The 13,584-nt window shown below is 47.7% G+C and overlaps 2 protein-coding genes across 2 annotated transcripts; one reads left to right on the top strand and one right to left on the bottom strand.

The window, feature by feature from the left end:
- Positions 1–2,640: 2,640 nt before the first annotated feature.
- On the top strand, positions 2,641–8,953 carry LOC142219360 (glycine N-acyltransferase-like). The gene is made up of 7 exons (XM_075288360.1): positions 2,641–2,713; positions 5,772–5,828; positions 6,337–6,506; positions 6,591–6,698; positions 6,785–6,911; positions 7,155–7,293; positions 8,363–8,953. The coding sequence occupies exons 3-7, from the start codon at positions 6,429–6,431 to the stop codon at positions 8,760–8,762; spliced, it is 852 nt and encodes a 283-aa protein (XP_075144461.1). The 5' UTR covers positions 2,641–2,713; positions 5,772–5,828; positions 6,337–6,428; the 3' UTR covers positions 8,763–8,953.
- Positions 8,954–9,164: 211 nt separating this feature from the next.
- Positions 9,165–13,078, bottom strand: LOC142219364 (dromaiocalcin-1-like). The gene is made up of 5 exons (XM_075288363.1): positions 13,024–13,078; positions 12,692–12,942; positions 11,347–11,484; positions 10,726–10,834; positions 9,165–9,259 (listed from the first exon to the last, which is right to left on the bottom strand). The coding sequence occupies exons 1-5, from the start codon at positions 13,076–13,078 to the stop codon at positions 9,183–9,185; spliced, it is 630 nt and encodes a 209-aa protein (XP_075144464.1). The 3' UTR covers positions 9,165–9,182.
- Between the last annotated feature and the right edge of the window lie 506 nt (positions 13,079–13,584).

Genomic DNA, 13,584 nt, shown 5'->3' with positions numbered 1-13,584 from the left:
TTATAATAGGCCGCTACCTGCTGGAGTATCTCCAGCAGGTAGCGGCCTATTTACCTACCTCCCCAGACCTGCTCACTGCCGCCCCCGCTTCCCCTTGTACTATAGGCCGCGAAGGCCGGCAGTGAGTAGGCCCGGGCAGGCGGCGATCCCACTACCGCCATTATTATACCCGGGGGTCTTTTCAGACCTCTGAGTATAATAATCGGAGCCCCAGGGGAGGTGAGAGAACATAATAAACAATGTTACTTACCTCTCCGGGATCCGGTGTTACTCCTAGCAGGCTTCGGGTGTATATGGTAATGCCCAGACATCACGTGGTCTGGAAAATTACCATATAGGCCCAAAGCCTGCCCTAGCAGTACCATATAGGCCCGAAGCCTGTGCTAATAGTAATAGCCTGTTACTGCTACCACAGGCTTTGGCCTGTATGGTAATATTCCAGACCACGTGATGTCTGGGCATTACCATATAGGCCTGAAGCCTGCCAGCATTAAAGAGGACCTTTCATGGGTTTGAGCACAGGCAGTTTTATATACCGCTGGAAAGCTGACAGTGCGCTGAATTCAGTGCACTGTCGGCTTTCCCGATCTGTGCCCCGGGTGAAGAGCTATTGGTGCCGGTACCGTAACTCTTCACAGTCAGAAGGGCGTTCCTGACAGTCTGTCAGGAACGTCCTTCTTCCCAGCAGCGCCTATATCGCTGTACTGTGTGAGCGGGGAGGAACGCTCCCTCCCCTCCTGATAGTGCTCTTCTATGGACGAGTACTGTGAGCAGAGGGAGGGGGCTTTCGATCGTCCGCCTCAGGCAGCAGAGAGGCTAGGTTCACCACTGCGCCTAAACTCCCGGGCGTCTGTCGCGACGGCTTTGGGCGGTTGGGCCGTGGAAACCCTCCCTGAGTGGGGGGATTACTTGCTACCTCCCCACTTGTGCTGCTGTTATGACTAAGGGAAAACAGATTATCCTTTATAATCCAAGCTTGTTAACGACAAACCAAACAGATCTCTGTCATGAGACACACAAATAAATCCCCCGACTGTAGGATCCATGCCACACTTTAGCTCTGACTGTAGATTTAGGGCCATTGTCTTACTGATGGATGAATCTCCTTCCCAGTCTCAAGTCTTTTGCAGCACAGATCCATAGACACCTCATTAGAGAATGGAGTTTCTTCTCTTCTTCTTCAGTAGGAAATGGAAAAAACACTACTTGGTTAATATTGGCCCAGGAGGGCACCTTAGGATTGAATTCAGGGAGGAACGTTAGCTGGACTTTATCCGAAAAGAAGGAAGTGGAAGGCTCTTCTCCAACTGTCTTGGTGGAGGTGATGGCCAGCAATAAGATAGTCTTATGGGTAAGAAGAAACTGGAGCTCAACGTCCTCCAAGGGTCACATATTCCAATAAGGACAGTAGACACCATGCACTGGAGCTGTAACAGAGGGTCTTAGGCTCTTAGCTCCTTCAAGAACCTACGGATTAGGGCATCCTGAGACAGACGTCTACCTAAACAGGCAGAAAGGGCTAAGACCTTAATCTAAACCGTCCTGAAGAATATTCAGTAGAACTCCAGTTGAAGGATTGGACTGTTAGCTCCCTGTCTGGAGCACCATTCCTTAAAGATGTCACCTATTCTTCAGTAGGTCTTGTCAATCTTCAGGACGGCTTCTGACAGTCCTCTAGACTCCCATAGGGTTTGGACAACCTCCAGGTTGAATCTCTTCACTGAGTTCCTTGAGAGACCAAGTTCTGGATTAGGGGAAGCCTCCAAAAAATGTCTCAATTCATTCCGAGTCGAATGAATGAGTTGGGAAAACCAAGCTCTCTTTGACCAGAACGGTACGATGGCAATGACCATGGCTGGACCTGGACCTCCAACCTGTGCCAGTCCCCATGTGCTGCTGCGACAGTATTGAAATCTTTGCAGTGCAGTTGCTGGTGTAGACCAATAGATGGCGCTCTTTCTCCATGAGGCATTAACCATCCAGTGACAGATGTCTACAACATTACATACAACTCAATGGGGCAGATTTATAACAGTCACTGTTTTTTTGCAAATCAGGTTTTGCAGCACAATTTGTACCTTTATACAGGTTTGCGCCTCGTGGACGGGGGTGGGGGTGAGCTAGATTTATTATCATTTACTTCAGTGTAGAAATATAAATGAGGGGCATCCACCAGCGATGCAGGGAGCTGAGGGCTGGTGTATTCTACCCCCAGGGGTAGCTCAATGGGAGGCTCTAACACCCGACTGTCAGAAGTCCGAAAAAGAGACAAAATCCAGAGCACAGAGCTGCAAACTGAAGTATAGTAAGCCGAACCTCTAACCCCACCAGGACCCCCATGGCCTGCCCAGTCCCACCGAGTCCCTGCGAGTCTCCACACAGGATAAAGCCCTTGTAGTAACCTCGAAAGGGTATAAAGTCCCCTAAAGTGCCCCTATACAGGCCCGCGCTACCCCGACCCGCAGCATAGAGGATCCCCTATATATTCTGTCATATCCCGAGCGCTCGGAGTGAATGATTGACCCCGGTGTATTGTGAGAGGGGCCGGAGAGGGAAAGTCTGTACAAAGATCAAGTACTGGGTACGAGGCCTCATGTCACCCGGCCCCCGCACATCCCATCCCCAGACTCACACACAAATACCATCGCCTTGGCTCAAGTGCTGAAGATCAGATTGCAGATATTAACAAGGCGGAAGTAGGAAACGGAACACAGTAAGTAGCCTGACCGAGGTGTATACTGTATACTATAGGTGTATACTGTATACAGGCTGCTGTATGCTATAGGTGTATACTGTATACAGGCTGCTGTGTGCTATAGGTGTATACTGTATACAGGCTGCTGTATGCTATAGGTGTATACTGTATACAGGCTGCTATATGCTATAGGTGTATACTGTATACAGGCTGCTGTATGCTATAGGTGTATACTGTATACAGGCTGCTATATGCTATAGGTGTATACTGTATACAGGCTGCCGTATGCTATAGGTGTATACTGTATACAGGCTGCTGTATGCTATAGGTGTATACTGTATACAGGCTGCTGTATGCTATAGGTGTATACTGTATACAGGCTGCCGTATTCTATAGGTGTATACTGTATACAGGCTGCTGTATGCTATAGGTGTATACTGTATACAGGCTGCTGTATGCTATAGGTGTATACTGTATACAGGCTGCCGTATTCTATAGGTGTACACTGTATAGAGGCTGCTGTATGCTATAGGTGTATACTGTATACAGGCTTCTGTATGCTATAGGTGTATACTGTATACAGGCTGCCGTATTCTATAGGTGTATACTGTATAGAGGCTACTGTCTGCTATAGGTGTATACTGTATACAGGCTGCCATATGCTATAGGTGTATACTGTATAGAGGCTGCTGTATACTATAGGTGTATACTGTATACGGGCTGCTGTCTGCTATAGGTGTATACTGTATACAGGCTGCTGTATGCTATAGGTGTTTACTGTATACGGGCTGCTGTCTGATATAGGTGTATACTGTATACGGGCTGCTGTGTGCTATAGGTGTATACTGTATACAGGCTGCCGTATGCTATAGGTGTATACTGTATACAGGCTGCTGTATGCTATAGGTGTATACTGTATACAGGCTGCCGTATGCTATAGGTGTATACTGTATACAGGCTGCTGTATGCTATAGGTGTATACTGTATACAGGCTGCCGTATGCTATAGATGTATACTGTATACAGGCTGCTGTATGCTATAGGTGTATACTGTATACAGGCTGCTGTATGCTATAGGTGTATACTGTATACGGGCTGCTGTCTGCTATAGGTGTATACTGTATACAGGCTGCTGTGTGCTATAGGTGTATACTGTATACAGGCTGCTGTATGCTATAGGTGTATACTGTATACAGGCTGCCGTATGCTATAGGTGTATACTGTATACAGGCTGCTGTGTGCTATAGGTGTATACTGTATACAGGCTGCTGTGTGCTATAGGTGTATACTGTATACAGGCTGTCGTATGCTATAGGTGTATACTGTATACAGGCTGCTGTATGCTATAGGTGTATACTGTATACAGGCTGCTGTATGCTATAGGTGTATACTGTATACAGGCTGCTGTGTGCTATAGGTGTATACTGTATACAGGCTGCTGTGTGCTATAGGTGTATACTGTATACAGGCTGCCGTATGCTATAGGTGTATACTGTATACAGGCTGCTGTGTGCTATAGGTGTATACTGTATACAGGCTGCTGTGTGCTATAGGTGTATACTGTATACAGGCTGTCGTATGCTATAGGTGTATACTGTATGCAGGCTGCTGTATGCTATAGGTGTATACTGTATACAGGCTGCCGTATGCTATAGGTGTATACTGTATACAGGCTGCTGTATGCTATAGGTGTATACTGTATACAGGCTGCTGTATGCTATAGGTGTATACTGTATACAGGCTGCTGTATGCTATAGGTGTATACTGTATACAGGCTGCTGTATGCTATAGGTGTATACTGTATACAGGCTGCCGTATGCTATAGGTGTATACTGTATACAGGCTGCCGTATGCTATAGGTGTATACTGTATACAGGCTGCTGTATGCTGTAGGTGTATACTGTATACAGGCTGCTGTATGCTATAGGTGTATACTGTATACAGGCTGCTGTATGCTATAGGTGTATACTGTATACAAGCTGCTGTATGTATAGGGGACTATTAGTGAAGCCAAAAATTTTCCTCAGTCCTCCTGTATCTGATCCGAGTGTATCTGGGCACTGTTGTGTAGAGCGATGAAGGCCAACCTAGGTAACAACCTCTGGCCAGGTGACCACTGAGCGCCATATACTGTAAGGAGGCGAGGGGGTAACCTCCTTTGTAAGGAACCCCAGTTGGGGATCTGTAGATGGCTGTACATGGAGTCCTTGCCCAGGACAGGCCGACATCTCTTTGTAGATGTGATATAAGAGGGCAGAGCACTGGTTGGTACCCAAGAAATGGAGCACAGGAGGAGTTCTATAAGACATCCTGACCCATGCTAGTTTGGGTTACACCAGGGCGTAGACGCTCAGTATAAGTAGTCGCCTTCGTGCCCTTCGGGAGTTTATATGCAGAGTCCGTTCCATTGTTTTGGAAAGTTTTGTAAATGGTTGGAGGCCTAGTGTGTGAGCGTGTCAGGGAGCGTCACGTGTACGTCCCAATCTACACCACAGGACACGACCGGAGCTGCGGGGGGTATAAGACTCCAGACAGGTAGCCACCCTTGTGTTATGTCCGGTGTAGGATGGCTGGAGTTCTGGGCGCTGGGTTCTTGGGGTTCTTGCGTTGCAGTCATGGTATGGCCAACCCATGTGGGTGTCACAGCTGGACGTCCACCCAGTGTATGATACCACCTAGAGCAGAAGAGACGCCATGAGGTCTGGTCTGAATTGTTTGTTTCTTCTGGAGTCAGAATTAATTTTGGTGTCTTTTTTGGGGTCCTCCACATGATATTGAACAGTTGGACAGAAAGGGACTGGGCACATCTGGGCGCTGGAGGAGGGTGACGGGAGCGGGCAGAGAGGGCCAGATCAATGGGTGTAACGATCAGGTTGAAAGAACTGGAAATATGGAAAACAATAGGGCTGATGGGTCATATAAGATACCTTGACCCAAAGACCTTAGCAGGGGCTACTCCCACCATATGTCTGCCCCAATTTTTTTCATGGCTCCAGCATAGAGTATTATAAGATACAACTGCATGGACTCCCCACCAGTGAGTAAGAACCTCAGAACTATTGTCTTGGGCTTTGCAGGAGAATTTGTGATAAAAAGAACAAGAGCGAGGCCGCTCCGCTGAGGACAACGTACAGGTAAGACTGAAGCCGACGCTGTAGGTGTGCTAGAGAATACGTTATATAAAGTGGGGATTGTGTTTGGGGGAAGCGAGTTACATAGAGTCTGAACACAGTGAAGGCGAGACCTGATAACTTCACAAAAATGTGCCGACTGGAAATATTCCAAGGATTTCTGGGAGGAGGAGAAGGCTCAGCTACGGGATCTATGTAAGGGTTACAGGAGGCCTCAGTATCCCGAACTTAGGGGAGAGGTGCGGAGGGTGGTAATAATAGAAAGGTACAGGCCTCGCCTGACAGGCATTACACATCACCAGTAATGGGGTCACAGAGACCTCCTCAATTTAAGAGAGAAGATTGGCAAGTGTCTATAATTCTGCAGCTAGACCGACAAGTGCGGCCATGTTGGTTGGTGGAATCATTGCTGGACATCCTCCACTGTACTTGGATCCAATGTTTGGCCAGGGACATGTTTTGTTCTCCTTTTTTATATTTTTCTTCATTTCTTTCCCTTTTCACCCATCAGAGCAGTGACTACCTATGTATAAGTGAAGTCATCTTCCATTTGGAAACCACTGAGTAAAGACTCTTCGTCAGTCAGTCGGAGTTTCGTGTAGGATGCTTTTCCTAACCTGCCCGGCCAAGGTAACCGCATTGAGGAACCTTCTGACCCACAGCTTCCCAGGATCCCTGAAGGTAGGACAAGCACATGGGAAGTCTTACACATCTAGATGAATCCAGTCCGCTCTACTGAACTTTTCCTGTTTGGTCATCACGTAGGCGTACGGCGCCGTACACTATGTCGTCTGCAATAACCCCTTCAGACTTCAAGTCTTGGTGGACCAGTGGCCAGAATTTACTTCTGTAATATGTCGTCCTCCACTAGAGGTGAGCAGTTGCCATCCCTCATATCTAAGTTTTATAGAATGGGATAAGAATATTTTTTAATAAGAATTTTCTTTCTTCTTCCCTAGGAAATGACCGATGACTTGGACCCTTACACCAACTCTTATTTTCTCTTCAGTAAAGATCCACAGAACCTCAGCCAAATGCTTGAAGAACCCATCGCTGTAAACTGGAAGCAGAAGCTACAGATACAAGGTAGGAATAATGGTGGACTACAGAGTGGGATTGGCCCACCCGATTACAGAACGTCCTCCAGTGGTCAACACTCCAAGGGTTGAGCAGATGACTCATCTGGAGCCAACCATGGGCCACTAGCGTCTATTTCTGGTGGATCCATGCTATGTCATGTCATATGAAAGCCAAGTAGTCTAGAAGTGCCAGATGTTGGCGTCTAACTTGTGTTTCTTCTAGATCATCTCTCATATGTTTTTCCTACAGGATGTCAGCCGCAGCTGGAGGAGACGCTTCGTGAGATAAGTTCTAGACATGGGACCAGTATGGAGACCATAAGTAATGTGTTATACACAAGACCTGGGGTGACGAGTCCAAAGGAAGCGGAAAACCGGAGCAGCCGGAGGTGACTCACAGATCCCCATCTCTATGGTCCTATTGATATTATAAATGTGAAAGTTTAGATGTTTGTGGGTTTGTGTGTTTGGATGTTTGTGGGTTTGTTACTCAATCACACCAGAATGGCTGAATGGATTTCCTAGAAATTTCGCACACACCTACATATTGGCCAGGAAGGAGACATAGGCTACTTTAAAAGTGTCTCACTCAACCCAAAATGCTACCGCGACCCTCAAAAGTTGTCTCCTGCTCCACTGTTGGCCCGGGCATGACGTCAGCGCAGGTAGTTACACGCCACTCCTATTGGTGCATGGCGGTGTGTGGGCAGGACAGGGAGCCAGCACAGCAGCCCATAGGTTGGTGCCGAATTGTGAGCGTGGGCAGCGCGCAGGGACCCTTTCCTCAACATGGCGGCTGCCCGCATGGTTCCGAACGCCGCTGACATGCCGGCCAGCCAGTGGTGGTGGGGGCAAGGGGTAGATGTAGGAGGTGACTGTGATCTCTAAAGGGGGCGTGGGTGGGGGGTAAGGGGAGAGCCAGGGGCACGGGTGGGGGAAAGGGGAGGGCCAGAGGTGTAGCAGTGGGGCCGTGAGGTTCTGTCCCACTATGCTGTGGGAGGGCCCAGCGCCGGCCACAAGGAAAGGGCCGTGGGGGGCCACGGGCCGCGCTGCAGGTGGTTTGCGCAAGGGTGAGAGGACAGCGGACGAAGTCGCGGGTTATAGCTAGTGGTCCTATATAGTACAGTGGTTATTAGTAGGACCAATGTGCATAGGGGTGACCAGATATACCTAGACTTGGGTACTGGGAAATAACATTGGCCGTGTTTGATGTTTGCCTTCAGTCCTAGAATCCCACACCCTGAGATACGCGGCCTCCATCGAACAGTCACCCACTTTTATAAGGGTTTACATACATGGTTGGCCAATCCTTACATGGACACACATATGAACACTTAAGACGGAAGCTTCCAGAAACATTTGGTGCCAGGAAACCCATTGAGGCAACTTGGCGAATTCTTTCTTATATCTTCTCATCTGTTCTGGCCTCACCAACCAAATCCTGTCTCCATTTTGCAGGAGTATTAACTTACACTACGGTCCATTAGATCCAGATGAAGCTGGCCTGGTCAGTGAAAAATGGTGGTTTGGCGGCAACGAACGCAGCAAAGATTACATTGCGCGATGTATTCGGATGTTTCCTTCCATGTGTGCAAGAAAAGAGGCCGGACAAGAACCTATTTCATGGGCGATAAGTGAACAGTCTGCAGAAATTCGCGCGGGATACACTGAGGAAGCCTACAGGGGGCAGGGGATACTCGGGAATGTCATTGTAAGACTGGCCAATATAATGACTACAAGGGGCATCCCTCTATACTGCCATATAGCGGCCGACAACACGCGCAGTCAGTCAGCCTGTACGGCCATCGGGTACTCTCCGGTAGGTCGATGGCTGCATTGGAACTTCCAGCCTTCCTAGGACTTGCTAAGACTGAATGCCATACGATGTCTAAATAATACCGCCATGTAAGACTGAAAGTTTATACCGATATTATGTCAATATCACTATAGAAGGCCTAAATAATACCGCCATGTAGTGTCAAAATAGTATTATATCTGGTGCCCACAGACCACGCTCCTGTCATGTATTGTCTAAGTAATGCCGCCATATTACTACATCTGAAATTGCAATTGCACAACATGGTGTAGTCGGAGGAGGGCGGGCGGCCTCGGCATCTATAAAATGGAGCGGCACAATTTTACAGTTTCCGTTTTTTATTCTTCAGTAAACTCAGCGTCCAATAAGAACGTGTGACAAAGCCCTACATCCCTACAAGCTGGGCAGTGATTGGCTGCCTGGATTGGCCCCACATTTGGCGGGTTCCCTGGCTCTTCGGCCTCACAGGTGACTCGGCTGGTACTTGCAGATGAAGTGATGTCTCTCCACACAGTTCAGTTGATCCCAGAAGTTTCCACCTGCGGAGAAATGTCAGTGGTCCTAAAAACTGAGGCTGCAAAATTATATGGTACATCCCAATGAATTATATACTGTACGTGGGCGCCATCACCTGCCTGATCACTGCTGTATACTAACATGTATACATATATACTAAAGCGTTTGCCAAGGGGCAATCTGGACATTCTCTTCAAGGGCAGGGTGACTGAACATACAGTAAGCATCCCTGGTGGTCTATGGCTGTGAAGGGCTCAATGTGAGCATCCCTGGTGGTCTATGGCTGTGAAGGGCTCAATGTGAGCATCCCTGATGGTCTATGGCTATGAAGGGGTCAATGTGAGCATCCCTGGTGGTCTAACAAGGTAAATGAGTTAATGTGAGCATGTCTGGTGGTCTAGGCTGGTGTGGGTTGGATTTCAGCATCCCTGGTGGTCTAGAGCAGTAAGGGATTAATCTGAGCATGGTGAAGGGGTCAATGTGAATATCCCTTGTGTTCTAGGACAGTAAGGTAATAACGTGAGCATCCCTGGTGGTTTATGGCTGTGAAGGGGTCAATGTGAGCATGTCTGGTGGTCTAACATGGTAAATGAGTCAATGTGAGCTTGTCTGGTGGTCTAGAGGAGTAAGCGGTTAATGTCAGCATCCCTGGTGGTCTAGGATGGTGTGGATTGAATTTCAGCATCCCTGGTGGTCTATGGCTGTGAAGGGGTCAATGTGAGCATCCCTGGTGGTCTAACAAGGTAAATGAGTTAATGTGAGCATGTCTGGTGGTCTAACAAGGTAAATGAGTTAATGTGAGCATGTCTGGTGGTCTAGGCTGGTGTGGGTTGGATTTCAGCATCCCTGGTGGTCTAGAGCAGTAAGGGATTAATCTGAGCATGGTGAAGGGGTCAATGTGAATATCCCTTGTGTTCTAGGACAGTAAGGTAATAATGTGAGCATCCCTTGTGGTCTAGGATGGTGTGGATTGAATTTCAGCATCCCTGGTGGTCTATGGCTGTGAAGGGGTCAATGTGAGCATCCCTGGTGGTCTAACATGGTCAATGAGTTAATGTGAGCATGTCTGGTGGTCTAGAGGAGTAAGTGGTGAATGTCAGCATCCCTGGTGGTCTAGGCTGGTGTGGGTTGGATTTCACCATCCCTGGTGGTCTAGAGCAGTAAGGGATTAATCTGAGCATGGTGAAGGGGTCAATGTGAACATCCCTTGTGTTCCAGAACAGTAAGGTAATAACATGAGCATCCCTTGTGGTCTAGGATGGTGTGGATTGAGTTTCAGCATCCCTGGTGGTCTAGGGTAGTAGGGGGATTACTTGTGATCTAGTGTGGTGAAAGGGTTAACTACCCTATAGCCCGGTGCATTACCCACCTGCCTGCACTGAAAGCCTTATATGAGAGCTCTGAGCTGGAGCCGACATAAATATAACACTGGCACAGGCGACAACCCAAACTACCCAACCCCTCTAATCCTTATCAGCCATGGACTCACCTCCAAGACTTAGGCCCAAGCACATGTTGATTCCAAAAAGTTTCATTATTTTGCCCCCGGAGAACTTCAGAAACCGGAATTGCGATCCATCCGCCCAAGTATTAGACCCCTGGGGAGCAGTAATACAGATTAGCAAGCATCGAAATTACCTAGAGCTTCTGTATCCTACAAACCTGCCCCACCTACCTCATCTGGAATCACCGGTGACCAGAGAAGGACTAACCAACTTGTACCAACATGAGCTTTCCTGGAGTCCGTATGGAAAAATTACTCCACTGACCCTAGAGGAAGCCATTGGAGTGCAACGGGGCCCTCACAAGGTTGGATGATCCCATCACTTTGGGCAAGAACCCAAACTTGTTTGTGTGGCCTGCCATATTGTCCGCCTGGTCAGTCTACTCCTGTACAGACCGAAACTAGGCTAAGAAGCGGACGAGGCTTGGTCCTACTCATGTCACCCCAACCCAGAGATAAGATGGCCACCAAAATAAGACCCCGAAGAAACATAATCTATAGGAGTGAACCGCAATACCAGACCCCACCATGGACAAAGGTGGCGCCGTTACAATCAGAGCTTTTTTACATGGCAGTATCAGTTCTATGATGGAGATTGTCACTGACCTTCTGGATGCTGCCACCAGTCCACAGTTTGTTGCCAAGAAATCCTTTGGAACGGGCCAAGGCCATAAGGAATGTATTGTGCTCCTCGCTCATGATACTTGTAAGATGGGCCCGATCAAAGAGAAACCGGCAATGTTTCTGTCACGTATGGAAGGAGAAGGCAGGTGAAAAACACAAATTATACCAAAGGTGAAGACATCATGTTACGACTGACCGCTGTAGAATAGGAAAATAGCAAATACCGCCCTTCATGAACGCAAAGCGGAAACGCCCGGCCTGTGGCATTCAGATTTCCCTTTTACTAGTCCCATGACTATAACACATAATCTCTAAGTAAATCAAGTGTCCTGCTAGATCAATAATGGCCGCCCGCCTTGTGATAACAGAGAGCCATTGTAGATCCTTAGAGATAAGACTTTGTATAGAGGTTTCCATACCACCTTGAAGGCAAATACATCTGAGATGTTTGATCTAGAAACCAGAAGATAATCCAGATTAACTCTCAAGGGTTAACTAAATACAACCTGGAAATAATCTGTATATTGTGAGATGGCGAGGATGATAGCTTGTAGGGTGGTGGTCTCCTAAGAAGAAGTCTACAGCAATATGAAGGATCTGTCTGGTCTGGATGAGGTGGTGGTCATCTCAACAAGGTCATCTTTAGGAGAGGCTACGGTTAGTATGGACTTCAGCTGTCCATGTATATTGGATTTCTGGTGCTGGACCCAATATGGCCAGATTTACCAACAATTTAATGTGAATGGGTTGGAGTTGGTAGGCATTGACCATACAAGAGTTTGGCCAACATCTATCTTATGTGTCTAACCTTCACTCTTCATACATAAAACCAAAGTTGGCCAAACCCATTGCTTTTGGCAACTATATTAGGTGAACTGCAACCTCCCAATTCTAACCTGAAAAATGATGTCCATGGAAGGAAAGACTGGCCAAACCGAACCTCCATATGGGAGTGGCAGGAGGAACAGCTGATGGTGGACCTAGTATTAGTCCACGAGGTATTGGAGGTGTATGACCACCTTAAGGTCCATACAGAACATTACAACTTGAGGATTTCTAATCCTATGACCATAGGTGTCCAGCCTTGTCCTATCCTCTGCTGGGTCTTGACAGGGGCCGGACTATTTCGCCATCCTGCTCAATACTCCTGGGTCTGGTCTGGAGTCTACGTTACGAGGTGCAATCCTATCCCAAGAATATCCTGAGGTTCCTCACCTTTCTCTTTTTTTAGGATCCTCCTCTTGACCTCAGTGAGGAACCAAGTCATACCCTATCCTTGCACCATCCAGGTCATAGTAGCAAACCATTGCCATTGAGATATTCTTACCTCCGCATCCTTCCAGCTAAGTTCCCAAGCCACATATATGTGACAGTAACCATGATAGTAGACCCAGCCATCTTTACAAGGACCTTGACAGAAATTCGATGGCTTCAGGTCATCTGGATCTGATTCTTCAGTTTGTTGTCCATCATGCCCATGGTGGTGGTGTTCATGTGAAGATCCTCCAATCCCAATGTTCAAGAATGGAAGCCGGACTTCAGAGGAACCGGAATCCTCACGGCTCCCAAATAAAAACGCTGCATGGAAAGTTGTGCTCCATTAATGGTCCCACATCTTCTCTAGTGACCAGGAATGGGTTAGGAAAAAACACGACTTACCCTGAGAACCTAGAAGAAACAGGAAGGAGAGCAACAGCGACAACATGGCGGACATGTTCAATCCTGTAGAAATATAATGTGGGTGAATATATCAGACAAAGCCGAACACGTAAAAGAAGGCGTGTGCGAATATACAGACCGGTCCTGCAACGTATCAGAGGCCCAGCAGGGGACAATCCATTACCGGAACCTTTGCAGCTTCACATTAGGTAGAAACCATCACCCAGAAGTGGCAAAGTATCGGGGCAAGTCTACCAAGTATGAAGGAACAAGCCCTCCCTATATACAGTATAGATAGGTTACTGTCACCAGAACCAGCATATCACCCCAGCCCTGCAGATAGATAGGTTACTGTCACCAGCATATCACCCTAGCCCTGCAGGTAGATAGGTTACTGTCACCAGAACCAGCATATCACCCCAGCCCTGCAGATAGATAGGTTACTGTCACCAGAAACAGCATATCACCGCAGCCCTGCAGATAGATAGGTTACTGTCACCAGAACCAGCATATCACCCCAGCCCTGCAGATAGATAGGTTACTGTCACCAGACCCAGCATA

Source organism: Leptodactylus fuscus, chromosome 10 (assembly GCF_031893055.1).
Source record: "Leptodactylus fuscus isolate aLepFus1 chromosome 10, aLepFus1.hap2, whole genome shotgun sequence".
NCBI lineage: Eukaryota > Metazoa > Chordata > Amphibia > Anura > Leptodactylidae > Leptodactylus > Leptodactylus fuscus.
This window is presented reverse-complemented; position numbering and strand designations above follow the sequence as displayed.